This window comes from Aythya ferina (assembly GCF_964211825.1).
Source record: "Aythya ferina genome assembly, chromosome: 1".
NCBI classification, from domain to species: Eukaryota; Metazoa; Chordata; class Aves; order Anseriformes; family Anatidae; genus Aythya; species Aythya ferina.
In genome coordinates this window covers 139,226,621-139,248,567 of record NC_140296.1, presented here as the reverse complement: position 1 = coordinate 139,248,567, position 21,947 = coordinate 139,226,621, and the positions used below count along the sequence as shown (strand labels likewise).

The window sequence follows — 21,947 nt, the reverse complement described above, 5'->3', positions numbered from 1 at the left end:
TACGTGCATGCTGAAGTAAGGGAAGTATTTCTGTGTGTTTAGCCAGAAGCTACAATGTCGGGAGCATTGTGTAATGATGTCTGCTCCCTTGGTTTGTAATGACTACTTTACAGAATTTTGAGGAATTTTCCCTTAAAGCCCCAGATCCCAGAACTATACGATTATGTGCAAGCATGGGCTGTCATTTGAAAAGAAAATGAAGTCTTCATAATTGCATGGAAAAATAGTGAAAATCTCCAAAATGTGAATTCAGAAACCCTAAAAAGTAAAGTTTAAAACAACAACAAAACTCACAGTATAAATTTTGCTTCATTAGTGATTTCTGAAAATTCAGTGTTGTCAACACGCTTTGCATGATTTGGATACAGTAATAGTGGCTGGCAAAAAGCCAAACCCTTTCCTGAACTTGGGTGTTGCTTTGAAAAGGATCAGTCTAATTTCAGAGCCTAATCTTACTAAACCAAAGAGCAGGTGAGACTTAAACCACTGGGATTTACAGCATGACATGTCAAGTTTCCAGTCTAAATGGTTAGCTTTATATGTGTGTCCATATAAAGTAGACATGGTTCTACAAACAGTGCTGTATGTGTCTGCTCCCTGAGGTCCCCCCCTGGCAGTGGTCAGGGCTGGAAGAGGGAGCCTGGTGCATAGTGCAGACTCCTAATTTCTCATGGCCCCTCTGCCCACTGAGAAGAACAGGGCAGCAGACAATGCAGATGGCCCTTCTAGCACTATATCTAACTTGCCTGCATTTAAAGATGGCTAAGAAAGCAGTACTTCTCCTGAACAGTATGGAGAGTACAGGAAATAAGCAGTCATACGCAGGTAGATGGAGGTGTGATGTGTGTTTTTTTAGCTGTCTCAGAAACAGCTAAATGCTGGGATACTATACATAAAAGCTGTAGTGGTGTAAGAAACAGGGTTAGCTATTAGCTATTGATGTATTATTACAAATGGAACTTGTATGAAATGTCAAGAAAATATTTTTGAAACAGTTAAAAGGGAGTAAAAAGCATTGTATTGTCTGTGCCTCTATTACAGTGTTACAGGTAGCCAAACTTTATTAAGGAATGTAGGACTGGAGGAAGAGGTTATTGTTTTATTTTTTATTTTTCCTGAAACACAATTTTCTAGGGGAAAAAAAAAAAAAAAAGGAATAAAAGAAGTTATCTGTGATTTCTGTGATTTCATGGATGCATCTTCTCTTTCTTATCATCTTTCTTTTATTCAACTGCTGTAGAAAGGGGAAGAAGAGAGGAAGCTGCAAAAAATGGCAATTGTTACTTCCGTGTTTATTAAAATATTTCTGGGAAAAAAAAAATGTCATCTGAATCTAAAAGTATAATTCATGATTCACTGTGACAGAAATGGCAGGGACTAGGCTCGTAATTGAAGTCCGTGGTGTAGATCCCCATTCAGTGTGGTCATTTTGGATTTCTGGCTTAGTGAAACTTCATAAATAAATATATATTTTTTGCCCCCCAGCACAGTTAGAGCAAAGCAAACCAAGCTACATAACATGGAATCACTAAGCTCAGTGCCTGAAACAGTTGTTTCAACCTCTAACTTGGAGATTTCATTTCAGCCTATTTAACTTTTCATTTCTCTTTTCGTTCCTGACTGTAGGTGACAGGAACCTATGCCACCTAGAGTTTGACTTCAAATAAAACAAAAATAAATAAAGTTGTGATGAATACCTTCTGCTGTAATACAGGTTTTCATTGCAAGGCAGCATTATCTAAGCTAATATAGTGTAGATCTTGGGGACATATTGGAAAAGCAATTTGTGGTGCTGAGCTTTAACAGTATCTGAGTGCACTTTCCATCTTGGTAGTGTTTTTTTACTGCTAGGGAATATATTTTTTATTGAATTATTAAATCAGATGTTTCTATTTCTTTTGTGTGATAAAGTACCCAGCACAACTGTGTACTTTTTGTGGTATTGCTATTCCATGCCATTTGTATTTTAGGCTACTTCTGTATCAGTAAATAAAACAGGCCGTATCCTTAAAGGCAAGTAGCACAGAATAATTTGGGTTTTAGAATTAAACTCTCTTCCTAAAAAAAAAAAAAAAAAAGAGGTCTCCAATACACGCTGCTAATCTGAAGCATAGGACTAGTTGGCACATCCCAAAATCAGATCAGGAAGTTTGCTGATAACAGTGTGAATGATGAACTATTGCAGAAAACTTATGTCTTGGCCTGTTAATTTAGTAACAAAAATAAAACCTCGGGATTTTCAGACGCATTTGTTTTGAAAAAAAAAAAAAGTTTATTTATAAATATATATATTTCATTTATATATGCCATATACAAGCTTTTGGGGTGTAGCACTTGGAATATTAGTTGGAGATCCAAGTCTTCTATATTTTACCCTTGTTCTTTCACTTGCTAAACCTCTGTCACCTGATTACACCAGGATAAAAAGTGTTAGAATATGAATAAATTGTAGAGTCACAAAAGAGAGAAGTATATGAACAAAACTGCCATTAAAGTGGCCATTAATATGAATATTTCCTACCCTCTTATTTTAGATTCCTGCCTATGGTGTGGTATACAAGTATAAAACAATAGACATTTTCTTTAACATTTGTCAGAATTAGTATTTTAGATCAGTTGTTCCAGGCATCCTGTTGATATTATTTATGAGTCCAGGAAATAAAAAAATTAAATTAATTTTAAGGGCACCTGGAAATGAGGACCAAGAAAAAGAGTACTCATGCTCTGGATGAATAAAATCTTCACACTCTTTGGAGAAACCACTATATTTATTATTATTTTTTTTATCTATCTATTTCTTTATATTTTTATATATATATGCAAGTATACAGCTTTTTTTTTTTTTATAACAGATCTTTTTGTTTGTTTGTTTAACTTTTATTCTATGCTTTATTTCAGTGGGGGTATGTAGCTGCAGTTATGAACAATACTCTTTTGACCCTGGAAATATTGTAAAAGTTCTTTGAGGAATAAGACTGAAGATAAAAATCAGCTATGGCATATTTTGGAAGGGTTCCTTTCTTATATGATGAATATCATGAAGGACACACTGGGGACCAAGCACCTTATCCAGTGTACCATTCTGATTCTAATGGAGACATCCACCTAGGATTTGATCAAATAGCTGATGAAGTCAGCAACGAATTTTTTTTTTATGGTTCATCACATTCACATCATCATGAAGAACATTTTTTCACATCAGACAACTTTGGTCTGAATGTGCCAGAGAAGCATTTCTGTGGTCAGCCTCCGGTTGCTTATGATAAAGTTCACCCTGCAAATCCAGTATCTCATTGGCAACAAGGCACAGTGTCACCAGCGATTGGTTTCAAGTCTTCTTTACTGTCTGATGACAGAAACTTCTCTCTGGTGGATTCCTACCCTTATAGTCAAGAGAGAGAAATCTTCAGAGGGAATCGTGTAACTACAGTCCCAAATGCATTTGATTCAAATGTGGAGAGAGGCAACACATATTTTCAGATAGGTTTTGATGATGTAGATGCTCAACGTCCTATTTTCTTAGACAACTACCCATTTGCACAAGTGAGAGAAGAAAGCAGAAATGGGGAGGGTTATTTAATCAACAATTCCAATAGATACAGCATAGGACCTACTTGGCCCAGCAGCTCTGGACATGACAGAGAGGTATGTAAATTTTCTGACATTAAGTGTTTAAAGTTCTTGATCTTTATTGCCTGTGTCCTTGCACTTTGCATATTCACTCATACTGATGCAGCATGTATTAGAAGCACTTCATTTTAACACCTGGTGAAAAAGAAAACTATTTATGCTTTGAGGGAAGAAAAAGCTTTTGGTCCTGTAGAGAGCTTTTGTCACCTGTGTTACAATTCAGCTGGCCAAAGGTAAATGTGAGACTTCTTATTCAGTTCTAATTTGGTCTTCATTACTTCCTAAAATAGAGATGCAGGGAAGTCTCAGGTGTATTTTCTAATAATTGTGTAACTTTTGACTTCTTGGCAGTCAGAATTTCCCACAGTGTTTACAAGTACGATGCTCTCAAACAAACAGTACTTGATTATTCAAGAGATTTTTATGCAGCATGAAAAAATCTGAGCATCTTCTTCCTTTGATTGTAATATCAGAGGAGAACCCAGCAGACCATAAAAAATAACTTCTGAAGGGAAGGCACCTATTCTGTCTAGCTAATGAGAATTTTATACTGGTAGAATCTGTGTCCTCCCTGTTTTATGTTTCACCCAATTTATACTAAGAGTCAACACATTTCTGCAATCTACCTATTAAAAACAGACTTCATTTCATTTTAAAGTAATACCTCTAGTTCCTCACCTGGTATAAAATGAAGTATCTCTACTAACTCTAATGGAAACTTGCCATTTTACACCAGAATAGAATCTAGATTATGGTCTAGAATTCATCAGTATTTCAAAATATAATCTGTAATCTGCTTTTGCACCATTAGAATTATTTGGCTCATTGAGCCATAAAAGTACCACAGAGGGATGAGTACAGAAAAGTGAAGTAAGATGTGTTTGAAAGAGAGAGAATAAATCTGTATAACCTGATATGAAACCTGAGATTCAAAATAACAATATATTTTGATGAATGCGTTTTTCAGTTGAGCCAGATTGTCTGTCTAGTTTGACTGATCTATCCTGATCCTGAGAGATGAGACAATGTATGTCCTGCCTTCACTATGTGCTGCATACGCTTATACATGTATGTGTGTGTATAATTGTTTTCCAAAAGAATATACATCTACTATAACTGTGGAAGCTGGTCCCTGTGACACTCAGCCTTTACTTGTCTTTCTGAAGCAAATTATTTTTTTTCCCTCCTTCTATCAGGTGTTCATAGCTCTATTTGTGGCTCTGCTGTTTTTAATAATGATGTCTTCTGGGACTCCCATGACTCTCTGATGTTGTATCTCTCCTCATTTTCCTTCTTTCAAAATCCTGACATAGAGAAGGAAAAAGAAAATGATAAATCCTCCCTTTCCTCTAGTCCTTGTTAGTATTCTGAATCATTACAGGAATCCTGAAATAGCCTACAGGATACATTAGCACCATGAATGTTAAAAGACAGTTTAGGTTCACCTTCTGCTTTTAACTCCCAGTGATCACAGTATCATAAAGCAAAGGGGAAGAGACATTAGATTGACTTGTTTCTCTTCCTGCGAATAGGGAGAACTACAGAAGTAAACATATGTCGTCCTAGAGAGATGGGGAGTGTGTGTGTGTATGTTGGGGGAGGGGAAAAGGGGGAGTATCGGAGGATAGGAACTCTTAACAGTAATCCTAGACACCACATTTTGGAGTTCAGTGATGAATACAGGAAGCAGGAGTAGGAGATTATGGGTGGAGAGACAAAGGTCTGTTTTTGTTTGTTTGTTTTTGTTTGTTTGTTTGTTTGTTTTCTATTTACAATAGGAAAACCAAAGCATTCTTGACATCATGATAAAAAGAACAACAAGACTTCTCAGGAGAAAAGTATAAAATAGTGGGATTCAAACAAGCAGGAAGAGATTAAATTGTGGTATGGGATGAAGAGGTGCTAGAGGAATCGGGCATATAAGAACAGGCACAAATACTTCTAAAGGAGTAGGAGAGAATTATAGGGGAGGGAAGAGGAGAGAGAGAAGTGCGTCAAGGGCGACTACAATTGAATGTGTGGGAGGATTTGATTAAGTCAGGGAAGTGTTTGAGCTGTTTAGCTAGAAGAGGAAGAAATGGGAAAGAGGAGAGAATTGATTTGTAGCAAAAAAATCAGTGTGGTCACAGGAATTCTTTCAGAGAGAAGCAACCATATCAGGACAGAAAGAGAGCCAAGGCAAGGGGCTGGCAACTGAACCTTGAGATGGTAAGAAAGAGAAAGTAGGTGAAAAAAGAAAAAAAAAGAATGAGAGAGGAAAGTGTAAAAAAGTCTGGGAAGAGGTAAACCATTGCTACTGCTCTGGGAACTTCGGAGAGGTTAAGAATGGGTGCAGAGGAACAGGGTAAATGCTGAGTAAGACTGTCAGAATGGTGGCAAAGTGGAGCACCACAATTTGTTCACAGAAAGTGAATGAGTACAGTTCCAATCTGTGAAGTCCAGGACATGTGAATGATGCATTTGAATAATACATGTAGGAATTGAGAACTAGGGCTGAGGATGGACCTGAAATGAAAAGGATGCTGAAACATGGAGTTTAGTATTGAGATAGGTCATAAGTACACAAGCTGAAATATTCATACTACTGAAATTTTACTATTAATCTGACCCTTAGCTCTTGGATGTAGTTGTATGGCCCTAGTTTTTTGTTGTTGTTGTTGTTGTTGTTTGTTTGTTTGTTTTAATGCATGTTATTTGAAATATGTCCTATGTAATAAAACCATCATTAATTTTCTGTGGCCCTGTCACCACCAAGTCAAGATATTCAAAAACACCGAAGAAATTGTTTTTATATATTCTCTGTGAGAATATTTTTATTTTTTATTTTTTCCATACTAGAAAGAAAGCAAAAAGGACAACCTTGAAAGTATCCCGTAGATTTGGCCACTTAAGTTATTTAGTATCTAATGTTTACAGGATAACTAGCAATGCTCATTTCATAGAAGTCCAGCCATCACACCAAACTTCACAATTTCAGTTTGGGGACTTCAGAAATGAGGAGTACACGCATAATTAGTGTTCGTGTTTAGGAAGGATGGTTCAGGTGACTTCACTAGTATGATGTTAGAAATCTATGGATGAGTGAAAGGTAAGATCCCAGTTCTCCAGGGATGCACTCTGTTACTTTATCCCTGTTATCATCAGTTCTCTTCTGCAATTACCTGTTCATTCACTGTACACTTTCACATCTCTGCATTGAGTGGAGACCAGAGTCCTATGGAAAAATAATATGATCATGTGTTTTACTCAGGTGGGCAGCCAAGCTCCACCACAACCACTTTCTCACTCCCACCCTCCTCAAAGAGGAAAGGGGAGAAAATACAACACAAAGAGCTCGAGGCTTGAGATGAGAATGATTTAATTAAAGGGAAAGAGAATGGGGAGAAAAAGAAACAAACGAAACAATAAGGCTGCAGAGAAGCACAGTGAGAAAGAAAGAAAGAAAGAAAGAAAGAAAGAAAGAAAGAAAGAAAGAAAGAAAGAAAGAAAGAAAGAAAGAAAGAAAGAAAGAAAGAAAGAAAGAAAGAAAGAAAGAAAAGTTATTATCTAATTCCCATCAACAAGAGATGTTTGGCCACGTCCTGGGAAGCACGGCCTCAAAATGCATAGCAGTTGTTAGGAGGACAGCACCCTCCCCCACAAGAGCTCCTCTTTTTATTGCTGAGTGTGACATCAGGTGTTACGGAATATCCCTCTGGTTGGTTTAGGTCAGCTGCCCTAGTGATGTCCCTTCCCCATCACTTGCCCACCCCCAGCCTGCTGTCTCTTGGGGGCTTGGAAGGAGTCCTGATACTGTGCCAGTACTATGCAGCAATACACACCACACTGGAGTGATATCAGTGCTGTTCTATCTACGAGTGCAGAGCACAGCACTGTGTGGGCTGCTGCAGGGAAAGGTGACTCCATCCCAGACAGACCCAACACATCATGTAATTAATATGATTCCTTTATATGCAATGGGAAGAAATTAAAGTTTCTGGACACTGAAAACAGAAATGACAAAAATAAATTTCTTTTACCTCTCACCCACATGATTCATCAGTTGTAACTTGTACAAGTTTCACACTGATGGCTAGCTAAACTCTACTACAACTGCTCTCTCAGTCTCCCTTCTTGAAGGAAGAGGGGGAGAAACTACAATGAAAAAGGGCTCAAGGGTTGAAATAAAGACAGGGAAGATCGCTCACCAATTACTGTCACAGGCAAAACAAGCTCCTTTCTCCCAGGTGCTACTGTGCAGGTTTTTGTTTGTTTGTTTGTTTGTTTTTTGTTGTTGTTGTTGCTGCTGTTTGTTTGTTTTTCTCTTTCTTAAATCTGCTCTCCCAGAGGCCCAACCAGCATCTCTCCCTGACTCTGGCCAGCAGCGGGTCCTTTTGGAGCTGGCTGAAGCTGCTGGGCTCTGCTCACAGAGGCAGCCCCCCTGCAGCCCCCCTGCTACCAGAACCTTGCCACATAAACCCAATACAGAACTGTGTCTGTATATACCTTTGCCCCCAGAACTGATTTGAGTTAGTTAGCAATGGTATATCAATTCCCTCTGTGTAGACTACTGCTAGTCAAAGCAGGATATGCTTGCCTTTAGGATTCACTCAGAAATGCTGCCAGCAAAGGTACAGAGAGGAAGAGAGCTTCTGTTTTCACTTCTGTCTCCTGCAGGAGAGCGTCAGGATGGTTAATGTGGTTAACGGGACTCATTGTATCTAATATTTTCAAGACTGACAGCACCTATTAAGGGTTTGTAACTTCTGAGCATTCAGTTCCGTAGCTGTGGTCTCCTCACTAGTCAGCTCCCCACAGGTCTTTCATATTTTATACTCATCCCATTTTTTACTGTAATTAAAATTTTCCCAGCCTGCACTTTTTCAGGCATATTGCACTTCCTTCTCCAGAAGAAGAAAAAAAAAGGGGGTGGAGGGGGGGTGGGGAAGGGTGTAATTGTAAGGTTATATAAATTAATAATAACCAAATAATTTTGTATAATTCACTGATGTTATTAAAATGAGAAAATACATCTTTCACTATATCTGTTTCTACTTCTGTGCCATGGCATTATTTGCTTCTCTTTCTGAAGGGGTTTAAAGGTTGATGTCTTTGTTGAGCCTTGAGTCCATATGTCTGTACATACAACAGTAGGAAGGGCATGCAGATGTAGCAGTATTACACAGTCTCCTGGGGGTTATGTTCTGATGGAAGGGTAGTACAGCAAGCACACAAGGGGATACTTCTACCCAAAAAAAAAGCAGCTCAGACCAACTTCAGGGAAAGCATCAGGGGATTTTTCATCTTCAGAAAGAATACACTAGCTTCCTGTCTTTCTTGGGGACTTACCTGAAACGTTTATAGAGCTTGACGAAATCCTGAGCTTCCATTAGGGGCAGAAAGACAGAAAAAGAAATAAAATTCACATCAGCATAAGCTTTATTTTAAGCCTTGGAAATCTTTATTTTCTTCAAGGAGGAAAAAAAATCATTAAAACCTGGGCAGCTGATGCTTTGGGACTTTCTATTTTATCTCTGAAAACATTAAAAGTGCAGTCAAATGGTGTTATTTGTGTTTATTTGGCACTCCACTAAATCAGGGGAGGGATGATAAGATACAAAACTTCATTCTCATGAAACCAAATGCAAGTTTAGTCTTACGTTCCTTATATGTATGTTGTCTAAATAATTGTCTTTTGGTCTCTTTTTGGTATTTTTAGGTTACAGGTTGGTCTATCCAGCTGGTTGAAGCAAATCAAGGGAGTAATGAAAACACGGTTGCTTTTTGCAATGCAGTGGAGGAGTAAGTATAGAAAAAAAAATTATTCAGCCAACTGTGACATTTCACTTATTTATATTAATTGGATTGGTTATCCCTTCATTCCTGAACAGTGTCTTAATTCTGGTATCAGCTTAAATGCAGGAATACTGCTAATTTTGGTTTAAAGATTAAAATCCACAAAATAATAATTCCAATAATATTTTCTGCCTTTTTTGTCACCTTTATCAATGATAAGTACATCCTTAGTGTTAATGTGTGTGAAACTTAAAATCTATTTTGTCATTTACTTGGACAATATCAATCCTTACATAGCTCAGAGCAGGAAAAAAGAACTCGGAGAACTGATTGACTGAGAACAGAATTTTACTATATAATATCCTGATGAGGTATTAGGTTTAGCAAGCAACAAAAATTCCTTTAATTATTGTTTACAGTTTCAAGTTAATAGTGTGGCTTAATGGGATAGAACTTGTGCATGTGTGGTTTTTTGTTTGTTTGTTTTCTTGCTTTGTTTTCTTTTGTTTTTTACTTTCTTAATTTTGTCAGAAAAATTGTGTTGAAATCTAACACCACTAAGAAATACATATTTATAGACTGTGTAGCTTCATTCCCCTTTGTAGACATTCACTGATCATACTATCAAGTAGTTAGCACAAATGCATGTGTATGTGTGTTGGGGTTGGGGATTTGTTGTTGTGTTTTTTTGTGTGTGTGGTGTTATTCTTTTATCCCCAGAAAAGTAGCTGGAAAATTGTGGGGTTTTTTGTTCTTTTTTTTTAAATAGACTTTAATGAATTGACAGTATTTAAGGTCATCCAAGCCTGCTGCTCTTAAAAGAAAGAAAAAAATACAGTTTGATATTGCTCTGGAATTAATCACAGAATCACAGAATCACAGAATTTCTAGGTTGGAAGAGACCTCAAGATCATCGAGTCCAACCTCTGACCTAACACTAACAGTCCCCACTAAACCATATCCCTAAGCTCTACATCTAAACGTCTTTTAAAGACCTCCAGGGATGGTGACTCCACCACTTCCCTGGGCAGCCTGTTCCAATGTCTAACAACCCTTTCGGTAAAGAAGTTCTTCCTAAGATCCAACCTAAAACTCCCCTGGTGCAACTTAAGCCCATTCCCCCTCGTCCTGTCACCAGGCACATGGGAGAACAGACCAACCCCCACCTCGCTACAGCCTCCTTTAAGGTATCTGTAAAGAGCGATAAGGTTGCCCCTGAGCCTCCTTTTCTCCAGGCTGAACAAGCCCAGCTCCCTCAGCCGCTCCTCATAGGAAAATTATATATATATATTATTTAATTATATATATATATTAATTATTATTTTATATTATTTAATTATATGTATATAATTATATATTATATAATAGCAAATATATTTTACATTCATAGAGTAAATGGTCAGCTTCAAAACATACTTAATCAAATATGTCTCAGTTTTCTTTTTTTCTCCCCACGTTCCTCAGTCTAAACCCCTCCCCTTTTTTTCACTAACACCAGACACATGTTCCACATGATAGGCTTTCCTCAAAAGCATTAGATTTTTGTCCAAACATTCTACACTTAACTTTACACTCTAACACTCTAATTATAGGAAAAGCTTTCTTTTTTTTTTTTTTTTATAATAAATAATTTTATTTACAGGGTTAAAAAACGTTTAGTATTAAGTATTAAGACATTCCTGTCTTAGTATTGAGACATTTCTGTTTTGAAATATCTTTTTTTAGCATGCACCACTGGCAAATACTCTTTTAAAAGGAAAATAGAAACAGCCTTTGCTTTCCTTCTATCTAATGAGAAAAGTATTCTCAGGATAAAATGTAACAGAAAAAAAAAAATCATAAGTTTACTAATAACTAGTCTCTTAGTCTTGCCAAATGAGCATCCTTTCAGTCCTCAAACAATCTCAATAACTGTCAGTTTTATACATCAGAAGTAAGATGTATGATTCAGACTCTGTCATGCAAACTTGCAGCTCCAACACGTAGCTCAAATAGAAACCCAGCCTGTTTTTCTTCAGGTAATGTTTGTACAGGTATCAGTCTCTAATTGCAACATGTCAATGTATACGTACCTAACTTTAAAAGTGTTTTCAAAATCCTTTATCATGTTCCTTTACAACTGTGGACATAACTACAGTGAAAGCTCACCCATAGGTGGCTTCAGAATACATCTTAAAGCCAGTTTGATATCAGAAGAGGCCAGGCTGACAATCTCAGGGTTCAATGCTACAAAATGCAAAGTTCCTCCAGCTCCTACTGATTTCAAATATATGTTCTGCAAAACAGAGAAATACATAGCACTGTGAAGTAGCAAATCCCTATAAATGTTAGTACTTTCAGCATATGTTGAATTGTTTCAGTGCAGAACGTGGCATGAGATTTTCTTCATGTAATACTTCTGAAGCACTTCAACTATGCCTTGGAAGACCAAAACTTTCCAAATTCTGGAATGACCATGTTTTGCCTAACAGCTCAGACCAGAAGCCCTTTAATCACTTGAAAACAATAGGTGGCCATAAATAAGCATCTCTGGAACCAAATGCATTTTTATCTAAAAGGCATAAAAAGCAAATTTATGTCTCCATATTATCTTAAAATATAGACAAGGTGAAGTTAGGGAAGAAGATGAGGTTTACTCAGTTTTGAAATGCCTGTCGGTAAGTTGAGGATGTGATGTGTGCCCTGCATGTCTACATAACCCATTAGTTTGATGCTGGAAAACGGGTAGTGAAGTTTTCTGTCTTAAGCCATCTTTGCCCTCTTATAGAAATAGGTTACAAGAGGAAATTTGGTGCTTGGAGAAAGCTTTATGCGTACCTTGCTCAAAAAAGAAATAGACTGACATCAACTACACAGGTCACCAAAGCAGCCTCTGTAGTATAATGATTTTTTACTATGAGTATAAATCTATCTTATGTACTGGAGGTATTGCCAAGCCTCATTTCCTCTCAGCCCACTGAAACATCATGCCCCATGGCTTTTCATTATAAGAAATGGGCCGCTTCATCGGATTATTAATTTTGGGAGCATAGGCTTTTTCTTTTCTTCCTCCCACACCAATTTTTTCTTCTTCTCATGCTATAGAAATATATGGCATAAAAGAAGAGTTTGTGCTGTTGAGACTTGAGTAGCCACCCTGAGGCAGGAGGGCATAGTAATGAAGAACTTTATGTGAGAGAACCATAGCTCAAAACATACTGTAGTCAGAGACTGTGTAAGGCACTGCCAACTCATATACTACAAAATGCTGCTTGAACTAACAACCAACAAAGAATGCAGGATGCTTAGTACAGGATGTTTGAGTTTTGCTGCCAAAATATCCAGTCCGATTAGTGAAATGTAATGTAAATGTAGCTTCAGCTGGTACAATATGTACCCTTACCTGCAGCTGCAAAGTGTATTTGCTTTAAGAGCAAGTTTAATCTCAGCTGACAGCCATAATACCTGTGACGAGTGTTCATTAGAAAATGGCACCTCAGGAGAAATTAGTTTCTGCAAGTCTTTGGTAATTGGAAGGAGGAGGGGCAATTTATTTTATAGGTAATGGTATATAAGATCAGAGGGACACAGTGACTATAACAGTTATTGCTCTCTAAAGACATTTACATAAATGTCCTGGGTTTTAGTAACGAATATTTCAGATTGGATCCTAGAGCAGAGTGAAGACAGGGACTTAAGGTTTTGCATAGAAAGCACCCTCCTGTATTCATTTTGACCAGCTGTCCTGGTCACAGCTGTTTGTGCATGTGCTCTCAGTTAGCTTTATGTTAAAACTTTAAGTATCAAAGCATATATTTGAGAACACTCATTTCTGCTGTACTCAAATTGTTTTCTTCACAGTACACTGAAGTTTGTGTTTAAATTCCTAATAGCTTCACTGAAGTTATACTTAGCAGTGGTTTTGTGAAATTTATGAAGATTTTACTGATTTTTTTTTTAATTACGTGTACATATAAATTGTATATATAAGATGCAGTTATATGTATGTTAAGTTGTATGTAGTTGTCTGATTAATGTATGAAAACATTTTACCTTCTACACCGGATTTTATTCCTAATACTTCTCTAAATAATATTATCAGTATCTTGTAGATTTTTTGTTTTCTTTCTCATAATGCATACCTATTTAGGCATAATTTCATCGTGCTCTTTCAGAATCAGAAATGCCTATCCTGCTTATGACTTGAAGACAAACACTGGGAAAATCTGGAGTGTTACAACAAAGTTCCCAGACCATATTCTTGGTGAATTAAGATTCAGAATCAGCATTTGGACAGATTCTTCACCATATCCTCTGCTTCTTACAAAACATGGTAAGTGATTGAGGTATCCACATCCTTCTATGATTCCATTCTGTTGAGATCATAACAAAATGCATTTGTTATCTGGAAAAATACTTGGAGGGTAAACCTTATATGAATCTTGAGTGCATTCATTCAACATATTTGCAGTAAAATTAAAATCACACTACATATCAAACTTTGCTAACATGTAGATTTCTACTTTTTTAAATCACAACCAGGACCAATTCTGGCAGTTTCAGAAGTGGGCAATATTAGACTTCAATTCTTAAGGAATTTAAGCTTGTGCGTAATTTAAAAGGTAGGGGGTATCCACCACTTAGTCATGGAACTTTTCACATCCTTCACTCTGTTGCTAAATCCAAGACATAAGAGTGTGGTCATTAAGACTCCTCTGCAACCAAGGTTATGACCAAGTCAGGGGAAGTACATTTTCATAAAATGAAACCAGAGGAATTCAAGATAGAGATAAGGACAAATTAGAATAATTGAGAATTGGAAGAGCTTGCCCACAGAAGCCATGAAGTCTGAATCCTTAGAGGTTCTCAAGATCTGACAGGAGATATCCCAGAGCAAGATGGTCTGAATTCAGTGTTGACCTTCCTTCAGGCAGGAGGCTAGACTAGACTGGACTTCCTGATATCCCTCTCAACCTGATCACTAGTGTTAGTGGAAAGCTGTCACTACCCGAGTATATCCTGTATCCATGGTGAATGGCAGGACTTTTGATTACAGATCTGGTAATTTTTATGTCTTAATCCACATATGTAGAGATGAAACAAATGAAAAAATAATCCCCTCCCTGTGCTGTTTCATTAAATGATAGTCTTTTGTGTATGAATCTTTTCTTCAATTGTCAAGGAATTACTTGACTCTAACAAGGTGAGTGTTAGTTTGTTTGACAGGTTGAAAGCTGAAAATCCAAAGCTCTACAGAATGTCAGTCAGCATATATTAAAATATATATATTTATAAATACTTCAGAAAAGGTTTCCACATTTATTCATACAAATTTGGTTACTTGTATTCAGAGCATCTACACAGTTACTAGATAACCTGGAAAAGTAGTAACTTGAATTGTCTTGAATCACTATTTTTTGGATACCATGAAATGAAGGGCCAAAGGTCCTGGGACACGTGGAACAGAAAATATTTCCAGCATTTCTGTCAGATAGTCAAAAGATCGACACTGAAATCCCCTGTAATGCAGAAGTTTTAACAACTGGCAAATGTTTATCATGTAGCATCATTTACCTTACAGATTGCTCAGATTGTCAGTCTGTGCAACTTTATTTACAGAAATACTTCAGAAGTCACAGCTAAAACTGATGGAAATGTAAGAAAATAGTCCCTAACATGAACTTGCTTACAGGCTTAATAAACAACAAGATACATTCATAGCAGGGGGGGAGTTTAGTGTTTTGTCCCATCTAAAATAATGGGCATAAAGAATTGTTAAGTTATGGAAAAAACATTTGGCAAAGCAAGGGAAGGAAAACGGATCTATGGAGTGCTTATGAATGATACTAGCAAGTTTCTTTTTTTTTTTTTTTTCCAGTGAGTGACTTGACCAATGTGCATCTTATGATTTTAATGCAAAATTCTGTACCATTCTCCTTTCTCTGGTGCATGTAAATTTAGCAAACAAGTATTGCAGTTTACATGTCAAACCATCTATTAGGAGTTACTTAAGACAGTGAGTTGTCAAAGGGCTGGACACATGATATCAGTATAGCTGGTAAAAACTGTGTAATCAAAATGGTTTTCTAAAGAAAAGTGTCTTTGTGAAGAAAATGAAAATTTTCAGAAATAACTTTTGAATCTGTTGACACTTCTGCTTTTTCCCTAGAGAAAAACAAAGCAAAGTTATATATAGTAACCAACTCTGTCTCCCTTAAAATGTCAGCTGTTCTCTGAAGATTTTTCAGTATCACAGTCCCTTAAACTTCCCTTCAGAAATAGTTTTGCATTTCTTGGTTCGTTTTAAAACAAACCAAGCGGTGTAACAGCTCTGGACCAGATTTGCCAGCATTAATTGGCTGCTTCTAGGTTACTCTGGTAATAAAAATAAATAAATAAAAAATAATATAAAAAAAATAAAACCAATTAAAATGGTTGGTTAGGCTCAGTTTCAAACTCATGCCTGAATCTGGAGCAGTGTAATTTTGTCAACATGCAAATGTGGATTACATGTTTAATTTTTGTAGATATTTATTTAACTGTGGGTAGTTTCCATTTTTATGTCCAAAAGTTTATTTTTATGTCAAAAAGTTTACTTAAACCTTGTATTAATAGCTCTTGCAGCCGTTAATTTTGAAGCAATAAAGAAACAACACAAATGAAATACTGAAAGAAAAATCTACTTATATGCTTTTCTAGTATGATTTGCTGATAGTGAGATTGCCTAAGAATTTTGGAGGAAGTTCAGATTTTATCTTGCACTGTGAAAACATTTTGGTACACTATAAGAAAACTTTTCACTGAAAAGTCAGATACTGTTTCTGCTGAAGAGGGTTATCTCAGGTTTGAAGCACCAGTGGTGGTGGAGTATGCATGGCATACCTATAAAGACTGGATTTATCAGACACGTTTGCAATTTGACTGCCAGATTATGCAGCTATTCTTTTCTAGTTTTTGATCAGTTCTTCTGAAACGGGAAGAGAGGAAGTGTATTGGAAGGGTTAGAAAATGGCTTTAAAAGCTGAAATAGTTCTGGAGAAAATTGTCAAAATGATGGAGTACTTCTGAAGAGCAGACTGTATAAAGCATATATCTTGTACATTAATTTACTTCTTCGTTATGGCTAAGAAAATACAGATACAATGAGAAGTAAAATTCTGGAGCCTACTTGTGTCTTGTGCAGCAAAAGGTCAACTTTTGCATTAGACCATGTTCACGTATGGGAAATGTACCAAAACACTGATCAGGAAAATGACTCAGTATTTATAGATTTGAAAAGATTAACCATTGGTCTCTTCCTTCCTACCTGGAAAAATTGCTCAGCTCTCCATTCCAGCTACCTAAAAAACAGCCAGTTTCCTATAAATGAACATATATTCTATGATTAGTAGAGTATTTAAAGCAAAATTAAGCAAAATCAGATGTGGCTTGTTCTAATTCCTCTTGATGGAGCTAGTCTGCAGCAGTAGTGAACAATTACAAAGAAATTCTCATATTTTTCTCAAGAATATAACCTGGAATTCTCTAGCAAGCTACTATTTTTCTTTCTATCTTTATTTACAGCTGGCTGTATTACTCACAACTTAATTGCGGAGATCCTCTGTTGCACAAATCAATACCCAGTCCAAGAAGAATGTCTTCTAAGTGTTTGTGGGTCTGATGAATTCTTACAAAAGTATGTATCTCATTAATAGGTGGTATTGATTATGTATTCCATAATATAAGCTGTGCAAGTAACAACCTCTGCTTATGTGCAATGTAACCAGAACCATGGTGAAAGTAAGAGCATTATGTTCCAAACACCGAGCATATTGTTTCTTTAACTCCTGGATCACATGGCACTTGCATTATGTTCTACAAAGATTATTGTGTGGTCCAGAGCAAGGATGCAAATCTTGGCTTCTTTACATGAGCTTCATCAAGCCTTGAATATTTTGTTCCATTCCTTTGTCCTCTGGTCTTTCTCAACTGTTTTAAAAGGATGCTGCTAAATTCCAGTGTCTCACAGGAGAGTATTCATGTCTTCAAAGGGAAAAAACAGCAAAGAGATGAGAAACAGTATGAAACACAGCTGCTTAGCAGGTAATTTTTCTTTATACCCAGTTGCAGCAGTAGTGAAGGAAATGAAGCTAAACTTTTGTACTGACTGCAAGTTGAAGGAAAAGCATATTATACACACAAACAGGTCTTTCTGAATGTATATAGTCTACAAGTTAGGAAGTAAATGCTTTGATTAATATTCATTCAAGTAAACTACTCTGGTGGTTGAAAACACTACTGGACTCAGCTAGTTTTTTCTCACCCACTGGCATCTTGAATTCAGATGTCAGCCTGGAGAAGAGGAGGCTCAGGGGTGACCTTATCGCTCTCTATAGGTACCTTAAAGGAGGCTGTAACGAGGTGGGGGTTGGTCTATTCTCCCACGTGCCTGGTGACAGGACAAGGGGGAATGGGCTTAAGTTGCACCAGGGGAGTTTTAGGTTGGATCTTAGGAAGAACTTCTTTACCGAAAGGGTTGTTAGACATTGGAACAGGCTGCCCAGGGAAGTGGTGGAGTCACCATCCCTGGAGGTCTTTAAAAGACGTTTAGATGTAGAGCTTAGGGATATGGTTTAGTGGAGGACTTGTTAGTGTTAGGTCAGAGGTTGGACTTGATGATCTTGAGGTGTCTTCCAACCTAGAAATTCTGTGATTCTGTGTAAAGTGAGCAGGTTTTGTTTTGAAGCACAGGCTCTTGATGTCAGCTTCTGCTAAAGGAACGGTGACTTTAGCAGAGGGGGAGAAGCTGGCAATTCTCTGTGGTAACATGTTAAGCTGTTATTGCAGGAGTCACAGCTCATATGTTAGAGACATAACATAGTGTTAAAATACTGTATGTCTGTAATTGAAAGGGAAACTTTTAGAAGCAACCTTATTTTCAGTATAGTGTAAAGATTACCTGAACTAGCCTAAAGCAAGCCAGCTTCAGTAATGAAAGTAATGTAGTTGTCAGAGCAAGTTGTGTCACACTGTGCAAATTAGCTTTGTCGTTGAATAGCTTGAATACTTCTACCCTTACACAGGTGCAGAGGTCAAGATGTTTATGGTCAATTATAATTTGTAACTGAAGGTGGAGACTTTAACATTTGAGTCCACTCCTTAAGCTCTCAGATATATAGTATACAGAGAGCTGTCTGAAGCACTGCACCACTGGAACCACTGAGCAGAGAGGTTGTACATAGATCTGTACATAGATCTGATTATGTAAGAAGGCTAGTGCCAGGGCTGCTGTTTTTTCCTGTTTTTTTTTTTTTTTTTTTTTTTTTTTTTTCCCAAGTCTCTTCTGATTTCATACTAATTGCCAAAGAAAATGGAAATAATGAGTCTGTGTTGAGGGTGAGCTCAGTGCATTTCAGTACAGTGTACAGTATGTTCTAAATAGGGTTATTTTCACTGTTGAGCAGAACTCATCAATAGTGGATTACTTAAATTCCTGCATTTGCAGAATCTCTGCATGTCTCATTAGCAATGAAATAAGGTCAATAATGTCCTCAGCTTCTTTGCTTTGCTCTTTCACTGCTGTGCAGAAAGGATTGAGTTGCACTTCTGGCCTCAGCAGTTTGTAATTCTATTCTGTGCTGTATTTTCAGCTCCCTTTCTCCTGCTTCCTCATCAGAGTTCTGTGTCTGAAATTTGAAACCCCAGACCAAACTCATCCCTTGGGTAGCTTAACACAGCCTGCAGAGTTGCCTCAGGGTGAATTTTTTCTTATGTTTGGGCTATCTTAGTGCAAATTGCTTTCCTCACTATGTTGCTAACAGAGAAATTTGATATAGTTTTGTAGAGTTCTTCCCTAGCAGAGTACTTGGAAATCAGTCAGAGATTAATTCCAGTAGAAGTTCCCCAAGTTATGAGACAGCAAAGGGAACTAATACTGTGCTGCTCCTGCTTTATCGTAATCCAGAAAAAAAAATAAAAAAAATGAAACCAAAACAGTGACATGGTGAATTGTTCTCAGAATAGTGGTTTAGTGAACCACACAAGTGAAGATCTGTCAAAAACTTTCATTTACTATTATAATTGACTGTATTAATGATCACCTATGATCACCTCAATGTGCCTTCTGCAAAAGCACCTGAAAGGCCTGATGATTTCCAAAATCCATTTAGTTTTCCGTGAATTGAGGAGCAAATACTTGTGTGCTAGTGACTATTATGCTCAGCACTGCAAGATTTCATCATCCATTATTTCCTTATTATGGTGATATCCTTGAATTCACATGTGATCTGACTCACACAAGGTGTGAGTTCAGATTTCAAACAGCCACATTTTTAAAAAGTCAGAAACCTGCGTATAGGCTGCAGTTCAGTCCATAACTTATAAAGCAATTTGTGAAATTCTGATTTGGAACCTCATTGGTTTCTGGTCTTTAAGGTCATTTTATTTACTGATCAGAAATCCTGGCTTTGCCTCAACCTGCTGGCTTTCTTTTTTTTCCCTACACTTCCCTTTCCTACAGGTTTTTCTTACAGTGTTGATAGAGTGCTATCAGTAGCCATTACCATCTTCTCCCTACCCCGTCACTGTAAAGAATATGTTAATATCTTCTCCAACTCATTTCCTGCAGTTCCTTTTCTCCATGTTCAGTCTAAATGCATCTGGAGACTTTTAAAAGAATCATTGTCCTTAAAAGAAGAGAGGAGTGAAAATCTTTCTCATCAATTTTTACCACTATTTCCAGAAGTTTCTGATTTTCATAAGTATCATATCATAAGTATAGATTAATTCTACCTTTCTTCTCTGGATTTCCTAGCTGTGTGTGTGGTCTCCACTCCCTTACACTTGTCCTGTTTATAATCATCTTTGATTTTTTGGTGGGCGACGTACCTGCTGTTTCTGAAAATCCTCCCCTTGTCATCCCTTCATCCAAGACTTCTACTTCTGCCTTTAAATCGTATAAAAATAAATTATATTGGGGTTAAGCAGCTAGGGTCAAATAACTACCAAGTTGTCAATGCCAGCAGCAAGCCAAAGACATATCTTGCCATGTGACAGCAAAGAATCAATCTTTTTTTTTTTTTTTTTTTTTTTTTTTACCTTTACAGCTTCAGACTAGAACCTCAGAGCATCCTGAAGTGCCTAGTAAAACAAAGAACATGAAAATATATTTCAATTTTTGTTTTTGTTTTGTTTTGTTTATTGATCTGACTGTTGTTAGTAAAGAGAGAGCTGCAATGCAGACCCAGCAAAGGAATATTGTCCAAGGATAGCTGTAAGCTTTATTTCTAATTATTTTTTGGAAGGTATCAGATTTTTTAAAAATATCATTTCATACGCATTTTTAATTCCATCTACACTCTATCCACACTCTGTGATTTTCATAGTTACCTTACTGCTTTGCAGTTCGGCTAACATAGTGAGCAGGAGTATGGAATAGAAAAATCTAAATGCTTATCATTTAAACTCACATGCTTGCCTGTAACCTTATTGATGACATTTTTTTTTGCCTCGCTAATTATATTCTCTGAGAATTGAGACCTAAGTAAGAATTGGTTTTCACTCAAAGTGAATTTTAAGCTATTAATTATAGAGTGGGCTGAGTTATATTCATGCAGATTGGAATCATTAGAAGCCAGCACCTTTTGGGTGAATATGTTCTTTGTAAAAAATGAAGTTTATTTTCTCTTGTCGCTGCAGATTAAGTTTCTCATTCAGAGATGCTGCTCAGCTAAGTCTTTTTTTTTTTTTTTCTTAAGAAAAAGAGTCTGATGGATCTGCATTAGGATTTGGAGCTTATAGCACATCAGAGAACATTGCTGGGGAGAGGCAAAATCAACTATCAGTGAGGGAATCACGGGAGTGAGGGATATTCCCCTTCTCTGCTTCTGATATGTTGTGGGACCATAGGCAAATCACTTTGACCAATTAATTACCTTGTCTCTTAAAGACAATCACTTTGCCTTTTGCCATGGAGCTTTCATCAAAGCTGTATTTTCCACATAGTATTTCAGCAAAAATAGGGGTAAAGCTGCTAATGATGTACTTTTTGTTTTGTTTTGTTTTCTTTACAGAGCTCAGAGCACTGTAAACCAGTTACTATTAACGATGCTATTCTCCAAAGTTGGCTATATTACTTTTATATCAATAGTACAGATAGAACAGTAGTCTGCAAAAGTCCAAGCTGTGTAGTGTGTTTCAGCCTGGGTATGGCTAGAAGGTCATCTGTCAATTCATGACAAAGCTGCTCATCTATTTCTTGTAGTTCACTCTTTGTCTAGGACAGGTTCCACATCATTTTATGGTGGCATTCATTCATTTTGTCTAGTCTGCTGTGTCACAATATTTATAAAAAAAAAAAAAAATTTTGCATTTGTGCAAATAAAACCCAGTCATGAAATCAACTGTACAGTCAGTACCTCTGACTACAGTGTTTCAGGCAACACTGCTATGTCAATAAAGGATTTGGTGATGTATAGTATCTGCCTGATACAGCAGAGCTAATGCAAGCCACTACCGTAAGTATAATTATAGCCACAAAATTAAACCTCAGTTGATGTAGCTATTTTTGCCTGGAAGCATGATGA

General features: G+C 36.9%; 1 protein-coding gene across 1 annotated transcript in view; it reads left to right on the top strand.

Annotated features, from left to right (window-relative positions):
• Positions 1-21,947, top strand: part of PIK3C2G (phosphatidylinositol-4-phosphate 3-kinase catalytic subunit type 2 gamma) — a 215,961-nt gene that overhangs the window by 188 nt on the left and 193,826 nt on the right. The window contains exons 2-5 of the mRNA XM_084526130.1: positions 2,899-3,645; positions 9,329-9,411; positions 13,560-13,717; positions 16,948-17,059. Coding sequence (XP_084382256.1) covers positions 2,995-3,645; positions 9,329-9,411; positions 13,560-13,717; positions 16,948-17,059 — 1,004 coding nt within the window. The 5' untranslated portion in view covers positions 2,899-2,994. The remainder of the gene's footprint in view (positions 1-2,898; positions 3,646-9,328; positions 9,412-13,559; positions 13,718-16,947; positions 17,060-21,947) is intronic.